Source organism: Myotis lucifugus, unplaced genomic scaffold, assembly GCF_000147115.1.
Source record: "Myotis lucifugus unplaced genomic scaffold, Myoluc2.0 scaffold_548, whole genome shotgun sequence".
Classification (NCBI taxonomy): Eukaryota; Metazoa; Chordata; class Mammalia; order Chiroptera; family Vespertilionidae; genus Myotis; species Myotis lucifugus.
The window spans coordinates 259,732-280,926 of record NW_005871596.1 but is presented as its reverse complement, the minus strand read 5'-3'; the positions used below and the strand labels follow the sequence as shown (position 1 = coordinate 280,926).

The following is a 21,195-nucleotide window of genomic DNA, read 5'->3' as shown; positions in this document are numbered from 1 at the left end:
AGAGATTAGCTATGAGATGTTTAAACCTAGACATTGTTCCACAAGCGAATTAAATGGAGACATACATTGCTTACCATTTTGAAGACAGCTAATATGGTTCTTTGAAAAGATATTGGCAGCCCTGGTCAGTATTGTTCAGTGGTTAGAGTGTTAGCCCTCAGACTGAAGGGTCACAGGTTCAATTCCCAGTCAGGGGCACATACCTGGGTTATAGGTTTGATCCCAGACCCTGCTCACAGGAGGCAACCAATCAATGGGTCTCTCTTACATGGATGTTTTCTCTCTCTCTTCCTCCCTCCCTCCTTTCCCCTCCCTCCCTAAAAATCAATGGAAAAAATATTCTCTGGTGAGGATTAACAAAATAAAAAAAAGGAAGAAAAGATGTTGGCAAACTAATGGGGGAATTTTGAAAAATACGAAATTATTTATAAACTAGAGGCCCGATGCATGAAATTCAAGAGTAGGCCTTCCTTCCCTTGGCTGCCAGCACCGGCTTCCCTCTGGCACCCAGGACCCAGGCTTCCCTCTCAGCCCCAACTTCGTCCAGAAGGTCATCCAGAAGGATGTCCAGTATAATTTGCATTTTACGCTTTAATTATTATAGATAGATGGAGAGACCTATACTATGAATGAAGCTATACTATGCAGTTTTAAGGAAACTATGTCTAAGAAGTTAGCAGATTAGTCCCATGAATCTTAAGAATTAAGTGTTGAGAAGTCTCCTGGTGACAGTGTTTAGGTTTAGATGATTGATCTGTTGTATTAAAATAGTTTTCATTTGACCTAGTTAATTAAAAAAAAACAACCTGAGATCAATAAACATGGAAACATCACCAATGAAGTTTTTTTAAATATGTTTTTATTGCTATTAGAGAGGAAGGGGGAGAGAGAGAGAAACATCAGTGATGAGAGAGAATCATCGATTGGTCATCTCCTGAAAGCCCCCCACTGGGGATCAAGCCTGAAACCCCAGCATGTACCCTAAATGGGACTCGAACCGTGACCTCCTAGTTTATGGGTCAGCGCTCAACCACTGAACCACACCAGCTGGGCACCAATAAAGTTTTGCAAAGCCAATAGAAATTATGCTTCTGTTAATGTTCTTATGGAAGTTAAACCATAGTACAGTTACTCTCCGAACTTTATGGTCATTTAAGCCTTTAAAATACATAATTTTTTAAAATATATTTTTATTGATTTCAGAGAGGAAGGGACAGGGAGAGAGGGATAAAAACATTGATGAGTGAGAATCATTGATTGGCTGCCTCTTGCAAGCCCCACACCGGGATTCAAGCCCACAACCTGGGGATGTGCCCTGACCAAGAATCGAACCATGACTGCCTGGTTCATAGGTCGACACTCAACTACTGAACCACAACGGCTGGGCTAAAAAATATATTTTCACTAAGTACTTCACTAGATTTTAATTCCCCACACCCACATACCATATTTATTAAGAGAATAGTTTATATGTTAGTATATTTCCCATTCACTTGCCTAAACTTGTTTTCTTAATAAAAGAAAATAAATTTTCTGGCAAGAGGCCTTAGAGATCTGGCTTATAGACAGTAAATTTCCAAATCTGGGTTTCTTGTGAAGTGTAAGCAAAACCAATGACAGCTTTGGCATTCAAATCTCCTAACAGTAGTATTGTTAATGAATGCTTGGTGTAAGATGAGCAATTGGTTCTAGACATCTACTAGACTCCTTTATACTTGTAAAAATGATTTCTACATTGAGACATAACAAGTATGTCTTATTGAGATATTTATCAGGATTATGAAAAATCCTTTTTTTTTTTTAAAAAAAAATAAATTTTTATTGATTTCAGAGAGGAAAGGAGAGGGAAAGAGAGATAGAAACATCAGTGATGAGAATCATTGATTGGCTGCCTCTTTCATGCCCCACACGGAATTGAGGCAACAACCTGGGCATGTGCCCTAACCGGGAATCGAACTGTGACTTCCTGGTTCATAGGTCAACACTCAACTACTGAGCCACACTGGCTGGACGAAAAGTAAATTTTTTTTTTTAAAATATATTGTTAATGATTTCAGAGAGGAAGGGAGAGGAAGAGAGAGACAGAAACAACAATGATGAGAGAGAATCATAGATCTGCTGCCTCCTGCACAGCCCCTACCGGGATTGAGCCCACAACCCGGGCATGTGCCCTTGACTGGAATCAAACCTGGGACCCTTCAGTCCACAGGCCAACACTCTATCCACTGAGCCAAACTAGCTAGGGTGAAAAGTAAATTCTTAATTGTATATGCCTTATAGCTTGAAAACTGGCTTTCTGTTGTAAAAACAATAGCTACCATTTATTGAACACTTACTGCATTGTTATGAACTTCTTTACATGTATCTCATACTAGAGGCCTGGTGCACGAAATTCATGCACGGGGGTCGGGGAGGGGTGTCCCTCAGCCCGGCCTGAACCCTCTCCAATCCAGGACCCTTCGGGGGATGTCTGAAGGGATCGGGCCTAAACCGGCAGTTGGACATCCCTCCCGCAAGCCGGGACCACTGGCTCCTAACCGCTCACCTGCCTGCCTGCCTGTCTGATCGCCCCTGGCTGCTTTCCCCTGCCGGCCTGATCACCCTTAACTGCCTCTGCCTCGGCCCCTGCCACCGTGGCTTTGTCTGGAAGGATGACCGGAAGATGTCCAGTCGACTGGTCTAATTAGCATATTACCCTTTTATAGTATAATCCTCTCAGCAATCCTATGAAGTTAGTATGTAGTTCATTACAGTTAAGAAATTTAACAAAAATGACATATTTATTAAGTGTTAGAGCAATATTCACATGTAGATATGTAGAACCATTTGACTATAAGATACTTTTTTTATTTTTGTATTTTTTAAATCCTCACCTGAGGGAGAAAGAGAGAGAGATAGATTGGTTGCCTCCCATACTTGCCCCAACCAGGGATCAGACCCACAACCTAGCTATTTGGCCTACACTCGCAAACTTTTGGTGTATGATCAAAACACTGACCAACTGAGCTACCCAGTCAGGGCTATAAAAGGTCCTTCTTACTCTCTCTGTTAATGCTATGTAATAATGGCCCAAGATACCTGCTTATGTTAATAAATTTCAAAATATAGGAAGGGACTTCCTTTTTTGTAACACATTTCACACTTGTAATCACTTGTTACATGTTTTACCTCCATTAGACTTTCTCTTGCTTACACTTTCAGTCTCTCCCCATTCTCTACTGGTTTAGCCCCTCCTCTCTCTCTCTCTACACCCTGTGTAACAGAATCTATCACTCTGCTGTTATATTTACCTATCATGATCCCTGAGTAGATAGACTGTGAGCGTCATGGGGGTGGGCGGGATTATGTCATACTGATCTTTGTATCTCCGGTACCTACCTAGCTCAAGTTCTAGTACATAGTAAGTGCTTAATAAGATGAAATTCCTGTAATTCCACTGTTAAGATATATCTGTTATGTATTTTTTTCTTGTATATCTTACTCCTATAAATTTGGGATCATACTGTACAGACAGTTATGTCTATGATTTTTTTTCCTGTGAGGTTTTCCCCAGATTACATATTCTTTCAAAATATAGGTTTTAAAGCCTTCATGAAGATGTGTCATAATACCTCCCCTTTAAAAAAACAACAACACTGTTACAGAGTTCACATGGAAAAATAAGAATAGAAAGAAAATGAGAGTAATGCTGGCAGGTTTGTTTTCCTGGATAATAAAATATATTGCACAGCTATATTATGTATATTAGCGGCCCAATGCACAAAATTCGTGCAAGGGGCTCGGCCCTCACAGCCCTGGCTTCATCCGGAAGGTCATCTGGAAGGTCGTTCCACTGTTCGGCCATCTAATTAGCATATTATGCTTTCATTATTATAGATGGCACTATCCCAGGAATAAATCAGTGGAATAGAATAGAAATTCTAATAACAGACTGAAATGTATATGAAAGAATTTAGTGTTTAATGAAAGCAGCATTTGGTAGTGGGGAAAGAGTGGATTTTTTCAATAAAGCAGTACTGTATTAGAATTCTAAACTTATTAACTATTTAGACATAAAGTCTAACTTTTGTTATCTTAAACCAGTGTTAAATGAAATCTGACTACAAGTTGTTGTTACAAAAGTATATATGCAAGCCTGTAGGATATCCTAGAAGAGGAGGGAAGGATTAACTTTGAGAATTAGTTGCTTAATCAGGGTAAAGCCAAAGAATGTTTTTCTCTTTTAAAATAAGCCAGTACCTCCTAGAGTTAAAGAAAGGAATTTTGAAGTCTAGAGTAAAAATTTATTCATGACAGTAGGGTGATAGAAACCCAAAAAGGGACCCATATTTTGGAATAAAGGTACAAGTATTAAAAGAGGAGGGGAAAAGAAAAGGTTAAGTATTCTGTAATGACTTAGTGAATTTAAAGAAGAACCTAATCTTGAAAAGCTCATAAGGTCCCCAGGAGGGAGTATAGGGGGAAATGACAGGTAGGGAGTATAATTTTGGTACTACTGTTTAAAGATTGACTAATTCTGTAGTCTAGAAATATAATCAACTACAAAAATGTTGTAATAATCAGGACAAAGAAATGACCAAGTTTTACCAGGTTAGACCTAAACAGTGAAAACAAAGCAAATTCAGGAGACTGATAACAAAGGAGGTAAGAAGAGTAGAATTAAATAGTTAATTCATAAGTTTTCTGGAGTTCCTTAGAAATTCCACTTAAATAGCCATATGATGTGCCCAGTAGAAGCTGGGCAAAGGTGTGTTTTCTTTTACCATCATGTTACTGGGGGTGTTTTCTAGCTTTTAAAATGTGCTCGGGAGAAGGAACAATAGTTGAAATTACAGCTTAGTGTAACATAAGGGATTTTAGTTTTTGCATTTTAGTTTTTGGCAGAAATGATAGATACCTAATTCACAATGTTAAATTTTAGATGGTCTGTCTTCTGCTGATCCCAGCTCTGATTGGAATGCACCAGCAGAAGAGTGGGGGAATTGGGTAGATGAAGAACGAGCCCAGTTCCTGAAGTCCCAGGAGCCAGTTCCTGATGACCAAAAAGTGAGTAAAGGGATTGGTGGGTATGTTTATTTCTTCACACCCAACTATCGTAGAATTATTAGTATATTAATTAGTATATATTATTATAAGTATATCCAAATTGCTTCAGGGAGACATTATGATTGTATTTACTTCAATTATCTTTTGCCTGCATGCCTTCTCTATATCACTGTTGTTTTTTCCCCCCCAACAAATTATGGAGGGCTTTATATGGAAAGCACTATTAGACGCTGATAGGAAAACATACATTTCTTGTCCACTTATCAGAATTACTATAATAGCCTACCAACTCTTAATGTGTTTTAGAAAAAAGTAAATTGGTGTCCAGTGTAAGATTAAGGAAGTCTTCATAGCAGCAGACAAGACTGAGAACATCATGAAAAAGGCACCAAGGCAGGGAAATAGGTAACATGCTTAGTGGAAAGGTAAAATAGTATACAACTGTGGAACCAGCTAGTAATAGGATCAATTATTTACATGTCTGTCTTCCCCCTTCTAGGCTACATTCCTTAAAGAAAGGGCCCATGAAGTTCTTGTTTCTGTAGCTCTAGCAACATGCTTGGCATTCAGAAAAAGGAATAAATAAGTGAAAGAAAAAAAAAAATATATATATATATATATATATATACATGTATATATAAAACATATTAAAAAATATTTTTAAAAGATATACATAAAGTTTATTTTCCTCTCCACCTCTAGCCCTGTCATCATTTATGATAACTGTAAGATTCACATAATTGAACCAATCCACACCTTGAGCTATCAGTTCAGTTTTTTTTTTCTTTTTCTTTTTTTTTTTTTTTTTTTTGAGAGGAAAGGAGAGGGAGAGAGAGATAGAAACATCAGTGATGAGAGAGAATCATTGATCAGCTGCCTCTTACACACTCCACACTGGGGACTGAGCCACAACCTGGGCATGTGCTCTGACTCAACCACTGAGCCACTCTGGCCGGGCAGTAGGAGAGATGTTAATGCAGGGTCGGCAGATTTTTTAATAAAGAGCCACACAGTAGTGCAAAAGTAGCCATAGGCAACACAGAAGTCAACTTTATTTACAGAAACTGGCATTGGGCTAAATTCGTAGTTTATCTACTGCTTTAACATATCTGTAGGCAAAGAGGCAAAGGATCTTAAGTAAAGTTAAATATAAGAGATTTCACTAATAGAATAAGATCCTAGCAATAGAGTTCGGGGAATCTTAGGCACAAGTGGATTGTGGGTTAGCCTTTAATTCGATATATAGTACCTCTCATCTTCAAGGACCAGAGAAAGGGAGATGTCCTTAATGGGATTTACCACTAAGGGTATAAATAAATGTAGAGGGGGGCAGTTACCAGTAAAATCAGAGTCGGTGGGGGGGATAATGAATTTTAGATTGGACCTACAAAAGCTTCCTAGAGTTGCCAAGAGCTGGAGGAAAGAGGGACAAATGGGCAGAGCACAGAGGGTACTTAGGGCAGTGAAACTACTCTGTATGATACTATAATGGTGGATCCGTGTCACTATACATTTGTCCAAACTCATAGAATGTGCAACACCAAGAGTGAGCCCTGATGTTGGCTATGGACTTTGAGTGATAATGGTGTGTCACTGTAGATTCATTGGTTGTAACAAATGTGCCATTCTGAAGGAATGTTGATAATGGGGGAAGGGGGTAGTCTGTGTGTGTGTATGAGGGCAGGGAGTATATGGAAATCTTTACCTTCTGCTCAATTTTGCTGTGAACCTAAAACTGTTAAAAAAATAATAATAATAAAGTCTACATTTCTTAAAAAAGCTTCTTAGTATATAGTATCTTAGCACACAGTAATCATTCTGATACTTATTGAATGTTTAGTGAATGTACAACTAAAAGTCTGTTTCTCTTAACTGGAACTTCCCATGCCTGATCATTAGAATTTAACAGTGGAAACACTGAATAGAGTAAAAACTATCACATATCATAGCAGTTCTTTTTCTGAGTAGATTCAGAGATCATCTTTACATTTCTAAGCAAAAATGGGAAGCCATCTAAATGCCCATTAGTTGGGGAATGGATAAATAAAATGTTTGTACAATGGCATATTAGATTTTTTTAATGAATTAAATAAAGCTAAATTAGTGTATCAATATTACTAAAATCTCAGTAAATGGTGAGCAAGTTTCAGAAAGATACAATAATGATACCATTTGTGCACATGTTGTGTGGGGAGACACATAAATTTATAGAAAAATTGATTAGATGGATACAAAAGAAGTTCATGATAATGATTACCCCTAGGGAGGTAATGTGGGAATGAAATTGAGAAAGGGGTTAAAAGGAATTTTCAGTTTTTCAGAATATTTGAGTTAAAAGATGGTATGGAGTTCATTTCCTCCTTTTTCCCATGAACAAAAAATAGTGTTTTGCCATGCAGAACTACCTTTCTTTTATGGCTGAGTTACAGTTAGCTAAAGCTAAGTGGTACAGCGTTTTGTTTTGTTTTTCTCTCTGATAGTAATTTTGTAAACTATTTGGTGGTTAATGAGACCTCTAAAATCATCCTAATGACTGTGGTGCTGAACAGAAAAATAGCAGGTATCCATATAATCTCTTTCTCTAAGAATAGTCTAGGGATCTTGGCTGTCACCTGTGCAAAATAAACAAAAGACACTTTTCCATAGAAAATTCAACTATATGTGATGTGTGAAGAGATATCATCAGTACTAATAATACTAATTTAACAGTTCTAATTCACTGTTTTTGTCATGCAGAATGTTATTTTCAGTGACTTTCTCAGATTTAATTTTTTAATTAAGCCTTTTCTTTTGAGATGATTAGAAAGTCACATTTACTTGTAAGAAATAATACAGAGCGATCCCCTGTACCCTTTACCCAGTGTCCCTCATTGGTAATATTTTGGAAACTATAGGATAGTATCATCACAACCAGGACTTGGCATTGATGTAGTCAAGATACAGAACATTTCTGTTACTTCATGGATTCCTCAGGTTGCTCTTTTTCATACCATCTTCTCTTCCTTCCTATCTCCACCCCTTTTTCAAATCCCTAGCCAACTAGGAAGTAAGCTGTTCATCATCTCTATAATTTTGTCACTTCAAGAATGTTCTATGTGCCGAAACCGGTTTGGCTCAGTGGATAGAGCGTCAGCCTGCGGACTGAGAGGTCCCAGGTTCGATTCCGGTCAAGGGCATGTACCTGGGTTGCGGGCACGTCCCCGGTGGGGGATGTGCAAGAGGCAGCTGATCGATGTTTCTCTCGCATCGATGTTTCTAACTCTATCTCTCTCCCTTCCTCTCTGTGAAAAATCAACAAAATATATTTAAAAAAAAAATAAGGAATGTTCTATGTAAAGAATTATATAGTATATAACCTTTTGGTACTGTTTTTTCACTGAGCATAATTCTCTAAAGCAGTGGTCGCCAACCTTTCCGACCTCACAGACCACCAGTTGGCAACCGCTACTCTAAAATTTCTTCCAAATCGTTGTATGTATCATTAGTTGCTTCATTTTACTTTTGAGTAGTAGTCCATGCTCTACTCCAGGGGTCCTCAAACTACAGCCCGCGGGCCACATGCAAATACAAATACTGTATTTGTTCCCGTTTTGGGTTTTTTTACTTCAAAATAAGATATGTGCAGTGTGCATAGGAATTTGTTCATAGTTTTTTTTTAAACTATACTCCAGCCCTCCAACGGTCTGAGGGACAGTGAACTGGCCCCCTGTTTAAAAAGTTTGAGGACCTCTACTCAGTTTACAGGCATACCTCGTTCTTATTGCACTTCGCTTTATTGCACTTCACAAATGTTTCATTTCTTTACAAATTGAAGGCAAGACCCTCCACCAGCAAAAAGATTGCAACTAACTTTATTGCAATACTGGCTTAATATTTGTGGTCAGGAACCGAAGCTGCATTGTATCTGAGGTGTGCCTGTATTTAATCGTTCTCCTGGTAAAGGGCATTTGGGTTGTTCCCATTTGGGGGCTGCTATGAATAAAGCTGCTGTATACATTCATGTACCAGTTTTTGTGCAAATATAAGTTTCCATTTCTCTGGAATAAATGCCTAGGAGTACAATCCCTGGGTGTAGTAGGTTCATATTTAATATTTTTTAAAAAACTGCCTGTTTTCCAGAGTGGCTGTATCACTTTATATTTCCACTGATAATGCATGAGTGATCTAATTTCTCTGCATCATTGCAAGCACTTGGCTGTTGTCACTATTTTTTTTCTTTAATTTTTTGTAATTTGATTTTAGAGAAAGAGAGAGAAACATCAATTTGTTGTTCTACTTATTTATGCATGCATTGGCTGATTCTTGTATGTGTCCTGGCCAGGTATCAAATCGACAACTTTGGCATATTGGGATGATGCTCTAACCAATTGAGCTACCTGGCCAGGACCACTATTTTTTATTTTAACCATTCTGATAGGTACGTGGTGATAACTCATGGTAAATTTTTAGTCTGCATTTCCCTAATGGCTAATAATATTGCACATCTTTCCATGTGCTTTTTTGCCATCTGTCTGTCTTCTTTCATGAAATGTCTGTTCATATCCTTGCACATTTTCTACTTAGACTGCTTGGTTTTTTTACTGTTGAATTTTTAGTATTCTTTATATAATCTAGATACAAGTCCTTGGTGGATATATGGTTTGCAAATATTTTCTCCCATTCTGTAGTTTGCCATCCTCTTAACAGGGTCAAATTCAATTTTAATACAAATAGTTCTACATTTAAACTCTTAAATAAAACAGAATTACCTATCTAATGAATTTTTAAAAACCAAGATTTGCACAGCTCTTGTAGTAAGTAGAAAAGATGTAAGGAAAAAGTGGTCAGTCATAGACAATAGGAGAATGAAGTTCCATGTACTTTATTTTTTAAGATGTAATTTTAGATCAGTTTTATTGCTTGTTACTAATTCTTATTTAGTATTTAAATAAAGACTAACCCTAATAAATGAAATTATTTCATAATATTTTTTAGAATAATGAGAACTAAATCAGTTGGTTCACTTTAACACTTTTGCTTTTAAAATTAGGTTTCAGATGATGATAAAGAAAAAGGAGAGGGTGCTCTTTCAACCGGGAAATCTAAAAAGAAAAAGAAGAAAAAGAAGAAGCAAGGTGAAGATAACTCTCCTGCACAGGTAGAATATCAAAATAACAAGCTTCATTCAGTAAGCACCTACTGCAGAAATGTGAAAAGAAAATGCTAAGACTCTGTAGAGATAAAAGACATCAAATTTATTTTAAAATTCCCTAAATGTTTTAAAGATTTTATACATCATACTGTTAAAAAAAAAAAAACCTTTGTGCTTTAAAAAAAAAAAAATCCAAGTTGTAAACCCAAAAGTAAGTAAATAAAATTCTAAATTAGTCCAGATGCATTTTGTGCTGAAATAGAAAAGGAGGTTCCTACAGCATTTCACACCTACAGAAATTCTAACTTTCTGTTGCTCCTCCATTTTCCTTTTCTTTGGTCTTTCCTATCTGGGGGAAAATGTTTTCGATTATAATGTAGATCAGTGGTTCCCAATGTGGGGCACACTCCCCACAGGGGGGCAATGTCATTTTTTAAAAATATATTTTATTGATTTTTTACAGAGAGGAAGGGAGAGGGATAGAAAGTTAGAAACATCAATCAGCTTCCTCCTGCACACTCCCTACCAGGGATGTGCCTGCAACCAAGGTACATGCCCTTGACCGGAATTGAACCTGGGATCCTTCAGTCTGCAGGCCAACGCTCTATCCACTGAGCCAAACCGGTTAGGGCGGCAATTTGATTTTTAAGGGGGACAATTTGAGAATGAGTTATTAACAGTGAGTTTTTTGCATTTCTTATGGTTCTAGGGGCCTCATATACAGTATATAAATATATATTGTGGCATATTTATGCATTTCAGTTATCATATGGCTTTGAAACTTTGCTACTTTTTCATATCACATCATTTTTTTTAAAACAATTTCTTAGTGAGTTCTTCCTCAGTACTTCAACTGTCCTTTCGTTCTTTTATTTTCCTCTTTCATGGATGCCATGTTTTTTGGAAGCTTGTTTAGACCAAGTTACGGCCTTTTAGTCTTCTGCCACTTGAATAGGAGTTCACTTTTTGAAGAATAGAATTATGTCACAGGGGAGGCATCAGGATTTTAGAGATGTTTAGGTGAGGCATGGCCAAAAAAAAGGTTGGGAACCACTGATATAGATGAAAACAAAAATATTTTAATTTCAGACATGCTATATTACTGGAAATATACATGGGTTTATTTTATAAAATATACTTATTGATGTAGAGAGAGAGGAAGGGAGAGGGATAGAGAGATAGAAACAACCCAGCTATGTGCCCTAACCAGGAATTAAACCGGTAACCTCTTGGTTCATGGGTTGATGCTCAACCACTGAGCCACACGGGCTACATGGATTTTTTTAATTTTTACTTTAATCCTCACCTGAGGATATTTTTCCATTGATTTTTAGAGAGAGTGGAAGGAAGAGGGAAAGACAGAGAGAAACACTGATGTAAGAGAAACACATCCTGCCGAAACCAGTTTGGCTCAGTGGATAGAGCGTCGGCCTGCGGACTGAAGGGTCCCAGGTTCGACTCCGGACAAGGGCATGTACCTGGGTTGCAGGCACATCCCCAGTAGGAAATGTGCAGGAGGCGGCTGATCGATGTTTCTCTCTCATCGATGTTTCTAACTCTCTATCTCTCTCCCTTCCTCTCTGTAAAAAATCAATAAAATATATTTAAAAAAAAAAAAAAAAGAGAGAGAAACACATCGATGGGTTGCCTCCTACACGTGCCCTGACCAGGGCCCGGGTAGGGGAGGAGCCTGCAACCAAGGTACATGTCCTTGACTGGAATCGAACCTTGTACATGGCTGGGCAGGCCAACGCTCTATCCACTGAGCCAAACAGGCAAGGGCTGGATTTATTTTTGAAAGCAGCATATCACCATTACATTACAATATATGAAAATCTCATTTCTTATTTACAACTATGCTAAATAATTGTTTTCATTCATCTAAATGTAGGAGGTAGCCAAAACTCTTAGAGGATAGCCTACAAATAATTTTCCTATTCTATTTTGGGGAAAGTTGCTGCATGACTTTTTTTTTTCTGCATGACTTTTTAAGGAAATATGTGTTTAGTGCTTTTTTGTTGAGGGAAACACAACCCTTCATAAATGATACCAATTTATTATCACTATTAGTTTTTTCTCTGTAGTAGTAATTGGTGGGCAATATGTCTAATGTGACTAAGATCAATGGATATAAAAATCTAAAAGTTGATAGTTTTTTCTGTTTGCTAAGCTAACTGATGTGAAATGTTATTGACAACTATCCTTTGTTAGCAGTACCACATGAAATCCATTTAGCCAACTTTGTCTGGATTTGTGTGTTAATTATGGCCTTCCTGGGCTTGTAGATTAGGTGAGTTCCTTTTAAAAGAAATTTTGAGAGATTAATGTATTTGTAAATTTCAACTTATTAGAAAAGGTCATTGTGAAAGTTCTTTGGTATTTTGATGATATTCCTTTTTTAAAAAGTTTGATCTGTTTTTTTAAATACAGTGAAGCCCGGCCAGCATGGCTTAGTGCTTGAGCATCAACCTATGAACCAGGAGGTCACGGTTTGATTCCTGGTCAGGGCACATGCCCAGGTTGCAGGCTCAATCTCCAGTGGGGAGGGCATGTAGGAGGCAGCCGATCAATGATTCTCTCATCATTGATGTTTCTCTCTCTCTCCCTCTCCCTTCCTCTCTGAAATCAATGTGTGTGTGTGTGTGTGTGTGTGTGTGTGTGTGTGTGTGTGTGTGTGCATGCCTAAGCAACTGTTGGACTGGTAGCTATGATGCGCACTGACCACCAGGGGGCAGATGCTCAACACACAGGCATGGAAACATGGAACAGACTGATGAATCTCAGAGGGAAGGGTGGAGGGAGAGGACGGGAAGAGATTAACCAAAGATCTTATATGCCTACTAGAGGCCCGGTGCACGGATTCATGCATAGGTGGGTCCCCTCAGCCTGACCTGCGGGGATCGGGCTGAAACCGGCCCAAAGGGTCCCAGATTGCAAGAGGGCGCAGCTCAGGCTGAGGGACTCCACCGATGCGCCTCTAGTAAGTACATAACAGTTTTAGAGTCAGACTTTTCTTCAAATTTTAGTTTCTTTATTGTTTAAATGTGGTATCCATGAGGTTCTGTATGAAGTATATAGCACATGATCCTACCTATAAATGAATACATTTTTAAATTTGTTCTTTTTCAGTAAAATTCTATTTAGTTTATGGTATGTGGTTGGTGGGTTTTTTACTGTTGAGTTCAGCTTAGCATAGAACAAACATGTCTTCTCACTAACTTTGTACAGATTGCAAATCGTAACATACATACTTTCAAAGCTACTTGCTTAACTTAAACTTTTGAATAATTGTTTTTTATATGCTCCTTTAAGCTGTATGAACAGTTTCTGAACTAAAGTTATTTTTTGGAATATCTTCTGGACATTAGTACAACAAACCAAATAGATTTTAAATAGTAAAAATGGGTGATTTATATAATCTAATAGACTACTTTTCTCTCTAGGACCCAGAAGAATTAGAAAAAGAGATTAGAGAAGAGCCTCCAGTGAATACCTCTAAAGTCCGTCCAAAACAGGAAAAAGCTTTTTCTTCGAAAACCATAAGCACTAGTGATCCAGCAGAAACACTCATCAAAAATAGCCAGGTGATTTTTTGATATTTAAGAAGTAAAATTTTAATGACTTGAGAATTATATTATAATAAATATTTTATTAAAGTATTGTGCTAAGTATTTAAAATGCTCAAAATAATTTATTCCTCACAAAATCACAAGAAGGTAAGACCCATTTTGTAAATGAGGTTAGAGAAGTTGAGTAAACTTGTCCAAAGTCACATAGCTATCAATGGCAAAATCAGAACTGCTAGTGTGTATTTTCTCCTATTAACTATCTAGGCACACAGGGATCAAGAGATAGCTTAGAGAAAATGTGACTGGTTGCTTTTCCAAAGCATGCACATAATATGATTATGGTCCAACCTCTCAAAATGGAGCATTTATTAAATTTGGTAACGTTCTTAAAACATGTGCCTTTTGTGGAAATTTTTGATGTGTCAGAAGGCACCATTTTACAAAAGGTCTAAGTCACTGACACAGACTGATTTATATTTAGGTGAATTGCATCATGTTGAAATATATTAAATTCTACTGGAGTTGAATGGTTCATTTATTTACTCATTAAAAAAAATATATTGGGTACCATATGCCACACACTGTTTTAGATTCTGGGGATACATCCGAGAACAAAGGAAACAAAAGCTAATCTCTGCCTTTGTGGAGTTTACTTGCTTAACGAAACAGCTTTAGACAAGAACCGGGATTACCACTAAGAGAGAGAATTCATAACTGTCTTGTTCTAAAACACAAACCATTCTTCCTATTTGAATTGGGTGCTTTTATTTCCCTGAGAGTACTTGGAGATAAAAGGATGCAATCTCAACACATTTGTAGGTTTAATAGGGCTACAAAGGGTCATTTGACATTCTGATGTTTTGCTTAAATTATTTTCAGAAGCCATCTTGTAAAGAATATTAATGTAGATAAGTGAGAGAACAGAGGAGGAAAGGAGATTAAAAGTAAGTAGTGAAACCATTGGGTATGAAATAAATACAGGGAACCTTAAGAAAGTTGAACGGAACCATAATGCTGCTTCAGATCTCTGAAATAGGAAGAACCCCAGCAGTTATCTGGGCACACACAGCTCCCTCCTTTTGTTTCCTTTTCCTTGGTGCTTTCTTGAACCCAAGAAGCCTGAAAGCACAAAGGGCAGGAGAAACATTACTTACCCTGGTTTCTATCTATACTAATAAAAGCGTAATATGCTAATTAGACCGAACGACCTTCTGGACGTCATTCTGGACAAAGCTGCAGAGGCAGAGGCAGTTAGGAGCAAATAGGCTGGCAGGCAGAGGCGGTTAGGGGTGATCAGGCAGGCAGACAGGTGAGCCATTAGGAGCCAGCGGTCCCAGATCGTGAGAGAGATCCCAAATTGGAGAGGGTGCAGGCCAGGCTGAGGGACACACACACATACAACCCACCCCCACCCCCGGTGCACAAATTTCGTGCACCAGGCCTCTGGTATTCAAAATAATCACAGGTAAAGCTAAAGGGTGAGATGATCTCTTACTCATCTGTTAAAGCCTCAGGGAACTCCAGATATTGGAGATTCTATTACCTGGTTTTGACAGTTCACTGACTTCAGGGAGGCAAATCATTTTAACTCCTTTCTGCTCATGGGTTGAAGAGGAGAAGCAAGGCTCAAGAGTCTAGGCCCTAGGCATTATATCACCACTAAACTGGATAAAACTTGGAAGATTTGGACCTGAGTTTAAGTTGCTTTAATTGGCAGAACTAATAGCCATAGTCAGCTTTTGCTTGAGGTCATCTATTTCCTTAGGTAAGAAACTGAAGCTATTGCTGCTGCTGTTTGAGATACACCTATCTCTTGAAAAGGAGAAAGGGGGATATCGCCTACTGGTAGTTCTGAAATTAGCGATTTTCTTTTTGTCTTTCACATGAAAAGGTTTTGAGTTGAGTTGGTGGGAAGTGGACAGAACCATTGAATTGCTAACAAATATAAAATCATGCAATTTAAAAGTTAATGAAAATTATTTACTCCTATTTGAGATTCAGTAAACATCTTGTAATTTCAAATCTTCATTTTTATCTCAACCTGTATTTGTAGGTAAAGATATATTCAGTTTTGTCACTAGAGGGCAGGCATGAGTTGTGCTTCTGAAAACCATTTTTGTATTTAGTTGCTGCTAAACAGCCTCTTATTATATTTAATTTTCTTTGAAATTTCGTACAAAAAACTTAAAATAATTGTATTCCAAAATAGCCTATCAAGACTCTTCCACCTGCTGTTTCTACCGAGCCATCTGTTATTTTATCAAAAAGTGATTCTGACAAGAGCTCTTCCCAAGTGCCACCGATGCTACAAGAGTCAGATAAATCCAAGTCAAATACTAAGCAAAATAGTGTGCCTCCTTCACAAAGTAAGTCATCTCATTTTTGGTTCTTTAGTGTGCTCTCTGTACTGTTTATAAGTGTTACTATCTTAAAAGCCTAAGATATTTAGACTTCTGATCGTAGTTTTTAGTTGATTTTTTTTTGTAGGGAGAGGAAAAGAGAGAGAAACGTCAATGATCGATGTGTGAGAGGAATATCATTGACTGCCTCCTGCCTAGCTCCTACTGGGGATCGAGCCTGAAACCTGGGCATGTGCCCTGACTGGGAGTTGAACCAGCAACCTTTCAGTGCACAGGACGATGCCCAACCAACTGAGCTACACTGGCCAGGGCAGAGGGTGCACACGTTCTTGAAATTGCAGGTTGTTCATCATTCTTCTAGATCAAAACTGGTTAAAAAAAAAAAAAATGTCATTCATATGGTTAAACCAAATAATACATTGAAATTGAAAGAAAAAGAGGAAGGCAGACATAGAATAACCTAAAACATGTAACTAGAACTTGAAAACTTAAACATAAAATCTAAGGCATTCTTAGTGGCTTTCAAAGCATGTTTTCATTGGAGCTACTTTTATATTTTTGAAACATAACAGTATTTACTATCCTCCTAACTTTTCTCTCTCCTGTTTTTTTGTTTTGTTTTAATTTTTGTTTTATTTTCTCTTTCAGCCAAGTCTGAAACTAGCTGGGAATCTCCAAAACAAATAAAAAAGAAGAAAAAAGCCAGGCGGGAAACGTGAATTTTCTTTTCCTGAATAGGACATGTGTTTGCAGACACTGTCTTGAAGATTATGCTGTTTATGCAATAATTTGTGAACATGTACAGAGTTTTATATAAATTTAAACCAATTTTTAAGACAAAACTGTGAACACAACCACCATAAAAATGGAATCAAAGGAAAGTTAATTTATGAAATTAAGAGGTCAGCAGAATATATATACTACATTGCTGGAAGACACTTGGGAAAGTCTTTTCAATTTAATGAGAACGTTCTTAATTCAAGAATATTATCCTGGTTTTACAACAGTGCCCTGTTTACAACAGATTGTGCCCTATTTCTTCTGCAACTGAGGAATAAAGGATTCTGATTAGAGAGAGGGTTACCTACAAATTCGTAGGCAACTTCTCGGACCTTATGCACGGAACTTACACCATTCGAATCTGTTTTATGCTTAAATCAAAGTGCTTTGATCAAATGCATAATCTGCCATATCTTTACATATTTGTTGGTAGCAATTTGTATTAAAGGAATCACAAGTGCAAATAAAAAGTCATTTATCATTTATTTAACTAAACTGTCATGGTTTAGTTTACAATTTTTAAAAAGTTCTTAATTGAAAATGCAGTTGACACATGGCTTACGAACTTATTTTTGATAGTCTTACATTACTTGAATTGTTCAAAGTACAATATATTTTAAATTAAGAATGGTAAACTGTATGTCTTTGTTTTATACTTTCAAAGATGAGACTCATAAATAATGCTCTTGTTTATGATTTGAAAACTTTCAAGCAAAATGTAACTTACATTTTTCCTTTCCCTAGCAATTTTTTCCAGTGTCATCTCTTCATTACTAACACTTTTTGACTATAAAAATGAAATCTTTACAAACTAGTTCTACAGACAGAACTTTGAGTATATGATGGAGAATGGAAACCTAGAGTCAGACAGCTTTAATTGACATTGTCAAGACCTCCAGTTATCAGGAATACATTTTTTACTGCCTTAACCTGTAGTGCGTAGAATATGCATCAATTTCTTGAAGGGGATTCGTGTTTTTATAAGATTTTTCCTGTAATTATTGCAATCATGGTCAAATAAGGAATGTTTCCTGCTTGAAACTATTAATTTAAATGCTGTGGGAAGCTGTTTCACCATTTCAGGCACTGTGTAATTCTATTGTGATAAACTGGCAGGTATCTTTGTAACTATAAATAGTGCATGCTCAGCCATGTACACTGTAAATAGCCTTTACCAAACGTGTTTGACAAGGACCATAATTAACATCACTTAGTGAATTGTGATAAAGAAAAAAGCCATGATTTATTTGATGTGATTGGCTTAATTGTTTTTATGTGGCGCCAAGAATGAAACTGTTTAGCTGTAACCAATGGTACTGATCTATCCATCCAGCGTGTCTTTATTCTCTTTGATTGTGATTTGATAGTATTGCATTGTCAGTCTAGGAAAGCTAAAGAAACAAAATGGTTTTAGTTTTGCTGAAGACTGGCCTTATTAATGGACAGCTTTCCTAACACACGATTATTAACCCTTATCGGGTGTTAACATCTGTTTCAGGAACACGGCAGTATGTTTACATGTCAGAAGTTTTGTTTATGATATTTCTAAATTGATTTGTTTTAAATAAATTCAGCAAATGGATAGCATTGTTTTTATTTGCTTCAGTATTGGGATAAATATGCTAACGTGCGAGGAATAGATTTCTTCAAATGACTTTATTCTGTTAGCTTTTCACATAGATGATTCCTAAGTAGATCTAAGGATTCCTATGTTGCCAGCACTTTGTAAAGGTCTGACAAAGGAGCATTCAGTAGGGTGTCTAATTTTAGGATGTGCCAAAAGATGTGTGCTCAAAAAACTTAATTGAACTCTCTCAACTCTACCTCACCATTTCTTTATCCTAGAATTTTGTTGGCTATGTCAAGTGTTGGACTTTGTTTCTCCAGTTTAGTATCTCCCAGTCAACCATTTATGCCAGGTGTCAAAGACACTGTCTTTTAAGGAGAAATGAAGTGTGGAGGTGGAAAAGTAAGTTTATTCTCGTTCACATGCATGAGGTGCAAACTCCTGCACAATTACAGTATTATTCTTGCTTGTTCTTTACCTGTCCCAGAAGTCTTTATGTGACATGAAAGGAGTTTCTCGAATCTGAACGCAGGAACTGTTCCCCATCATCAACTCAGAAAGCAAAAAATCAAGTAGTGATTCAGGGAGGAGGGGGAGAGAGAGGAGCCGATTGTCCCCTGGATCTTGGATTAGTTGCTCCCCAAACTGTCAGGAGGGAGATGACTGATCCCTCTGGCCTGGAGGGCACCTTGTTCTGAGGAGCAATTAAGGCTCCTGAAGAAACTACTTCAAAATCGTCCTAATTCCTTCTGTCTCCGCACACTGAAAATTCCTCCCTGTTCTGGACCAGGGAGTAGTGGTTTAGGGTTTTCCCAGGCGGAAACCTCATCTAACTATACTCTGGACTAAGTGAAACAGTTGAGAGAGTCCAAAAAGTATTAAAATAAAACATCATTAATGTAATTTACCATGTTTACTTTGTGCATGCATTCTGTTGGGGGGGACAGTGAAAATAATACATTCAAATCTAATGGTATTATTTCATAGACTAGTCCAGTTTGTATTTGGTTAAAAAATATTGAAGGGCAATATTTAACTACAGAGTTTAGTTTTTCTTCATTAAAAACTGTCCTCTATTAATATAAGGTCTTTCAAAACTTAGAAATTGGGTTTAAGATGTCTAATACATGTCTTAAGTCTTTCCTGTAAACTCATTGCACAAACTGGAATTATTTTCCAAAAGACTTAGGGAATGCAAATATGTTATTTGTAAAATGCATTGAGTATTGTAAATAAAGCCATTTTTGTTTTGTTTAAATTGCTCATTCTAGATCTCTTATGGGGAGGGACTTCTCAGTCATTTTGCATCTTAAGCTAGTATAAAATCAATTACTTTTTGATGTTCTGGATGTTTCTGTCTAAAACCATAGGTGCACTTGCAGGTTTTACCAGTCAAATATTTGGAGTTAAGCACCTCTTAGAATGTCCATCAGTCGTATCAACCTTTGAGGTTAAGGAGTTGACTCTCATTTGGCATGTGTTAGCTTGGCCGTGTCCCCCAACAATAACAACTTAAATAAGATAGTTTATTTCTCTCGAATGGAAAGTCTGGCTCAGGGCTGCAGAGTTGTAGCAGCTGGAAATGTCCTATCAGCATCTCTGCCCCCTTTAAGAACAGGTCTTACAAATCATTCACATCACATAGGCTTATCAACATGAACTTAATCACGTGATTCCTAGCTACCAAGAGGGATGGAAAAGAGTCTTTATTCTGTGTTGTCATTGGCCAAATGAACATTTCAGGATCCATTACTGAGGAAGCAGCGGAGAATTGGGTGTGAGGCACAGCTAGTTGTCTCTGTCTAAGGATTGACATACACTAGGTAGGTTGTACCCAAGCATCATTTTTAAGATCAGGTTTTAGCTTATCCAACTGAGTGGAAAGTTTGACATCTCTTAGATGCTGCTTTAAGAAGCAGCTAATAATTTATATGTAGTATGTTCTGGGAGAAATTTCTTCTGCTCATTGAAAGCTTTAAATTTCAGAGAAAAGCTGAAAGAAGTAGCCTATCACACATATACTGCAAGTATGAGAGTGTAACTAGTTTCAAGAATTATTGAAACTGGCGTGTAAAATAATCTTTAAAGTAATCTTTTAAAAAGGCATTACTATTTTCTAAATAATTTAACAGGAGAGTAATTTCTAACCCTAGTATCAAGACAGGTATATGAGGTGCATTGTAAATGTTTGTTGACTAATCATTACAGTATTGAGGTTTATGAACAGGCTAATTTGAAGAAAAAAGCAAATTCAAGGTCATCCCCATCATAATGGCATTCTTATTTGTATATGTGTGCTTTCCTTTTTTATTTATTGTATCAAAACCTTTAAAATGAATATATGTAACATGTATATAAATTATAAAGCATAATAAAATGAACACCTAAAACCACCATTCTGCTTAAGAAATAGAACATTACCAGTGGGATATTGGGGGTGAACTTGGCTTTTGTTGTTTGGTAGCAGGATCCAAAAGGGAAATCCAGGGATGAAAATAGCTCTCAATGCCCCAGCTTGTCCAGGTCCCTCTTGGTGCCGGAACTGGCTAAGGGTCTCCAGTGACATGTAGCCTCCTCGTGGGCAGCCTCCCTGGTGCCCCTCCTCAAGTCAGACTGACGTTTTGGGAAATGGTGCTACTTGGGGAAGACGAATGCACGTGGATTGTGCCCCAGAGTCGTGTGGTGCACAGGGCAGCCTTTCCATGGGGAAGGAGGATGACGAGGCAGAAGAGCAGCAAGTAC

At 37.4% G+C, this 21,195-nt stretch overlaps 1 protein-coding gene across 6 annotated transcripts in view; it reads left to right on the top strand.

Moving 5' to 3' along the window:
• MTDH (metadherin) overlaps positions 1 to 20,847 on the top strand; it is a 59,015-nt gene extending 38,168 nt beyond the window's left edge. For all 6 annotated transcript variants that reach the window (XM_014446529.2, XM_006104156.3, XM_006104157.3 and 3 more), the window contains 5 exons: positions 4,922 to 5,046; positions 10,076 to 10,183; positions 13,621 to 13,761; positions 15,956 to 16,112; positions 16,755 to 20,847. In XM_014446529.2, the coding sequence (XP_014302015.1) occupies positions 4,922 to 5,046; positions 10,076 to 10,183; positions 13,621 to 13,761; positions 15,956 to 16,112; positions 16,755 to 16,825 (602 nt within the window). In that variant the 3' untranslated portion in view covers positions 16,826 to 20,847. The remainder of the gene's footprint in view (positions 1 to 4,921; positions 5,047 to 10,075; positions 10,184 to 13,620; positions 13,762 to 15,955; positions 16,113 to 16,754) is intronic.
• Positions 20,848 to 21,195: the final 348 nt, after the last annotated feature.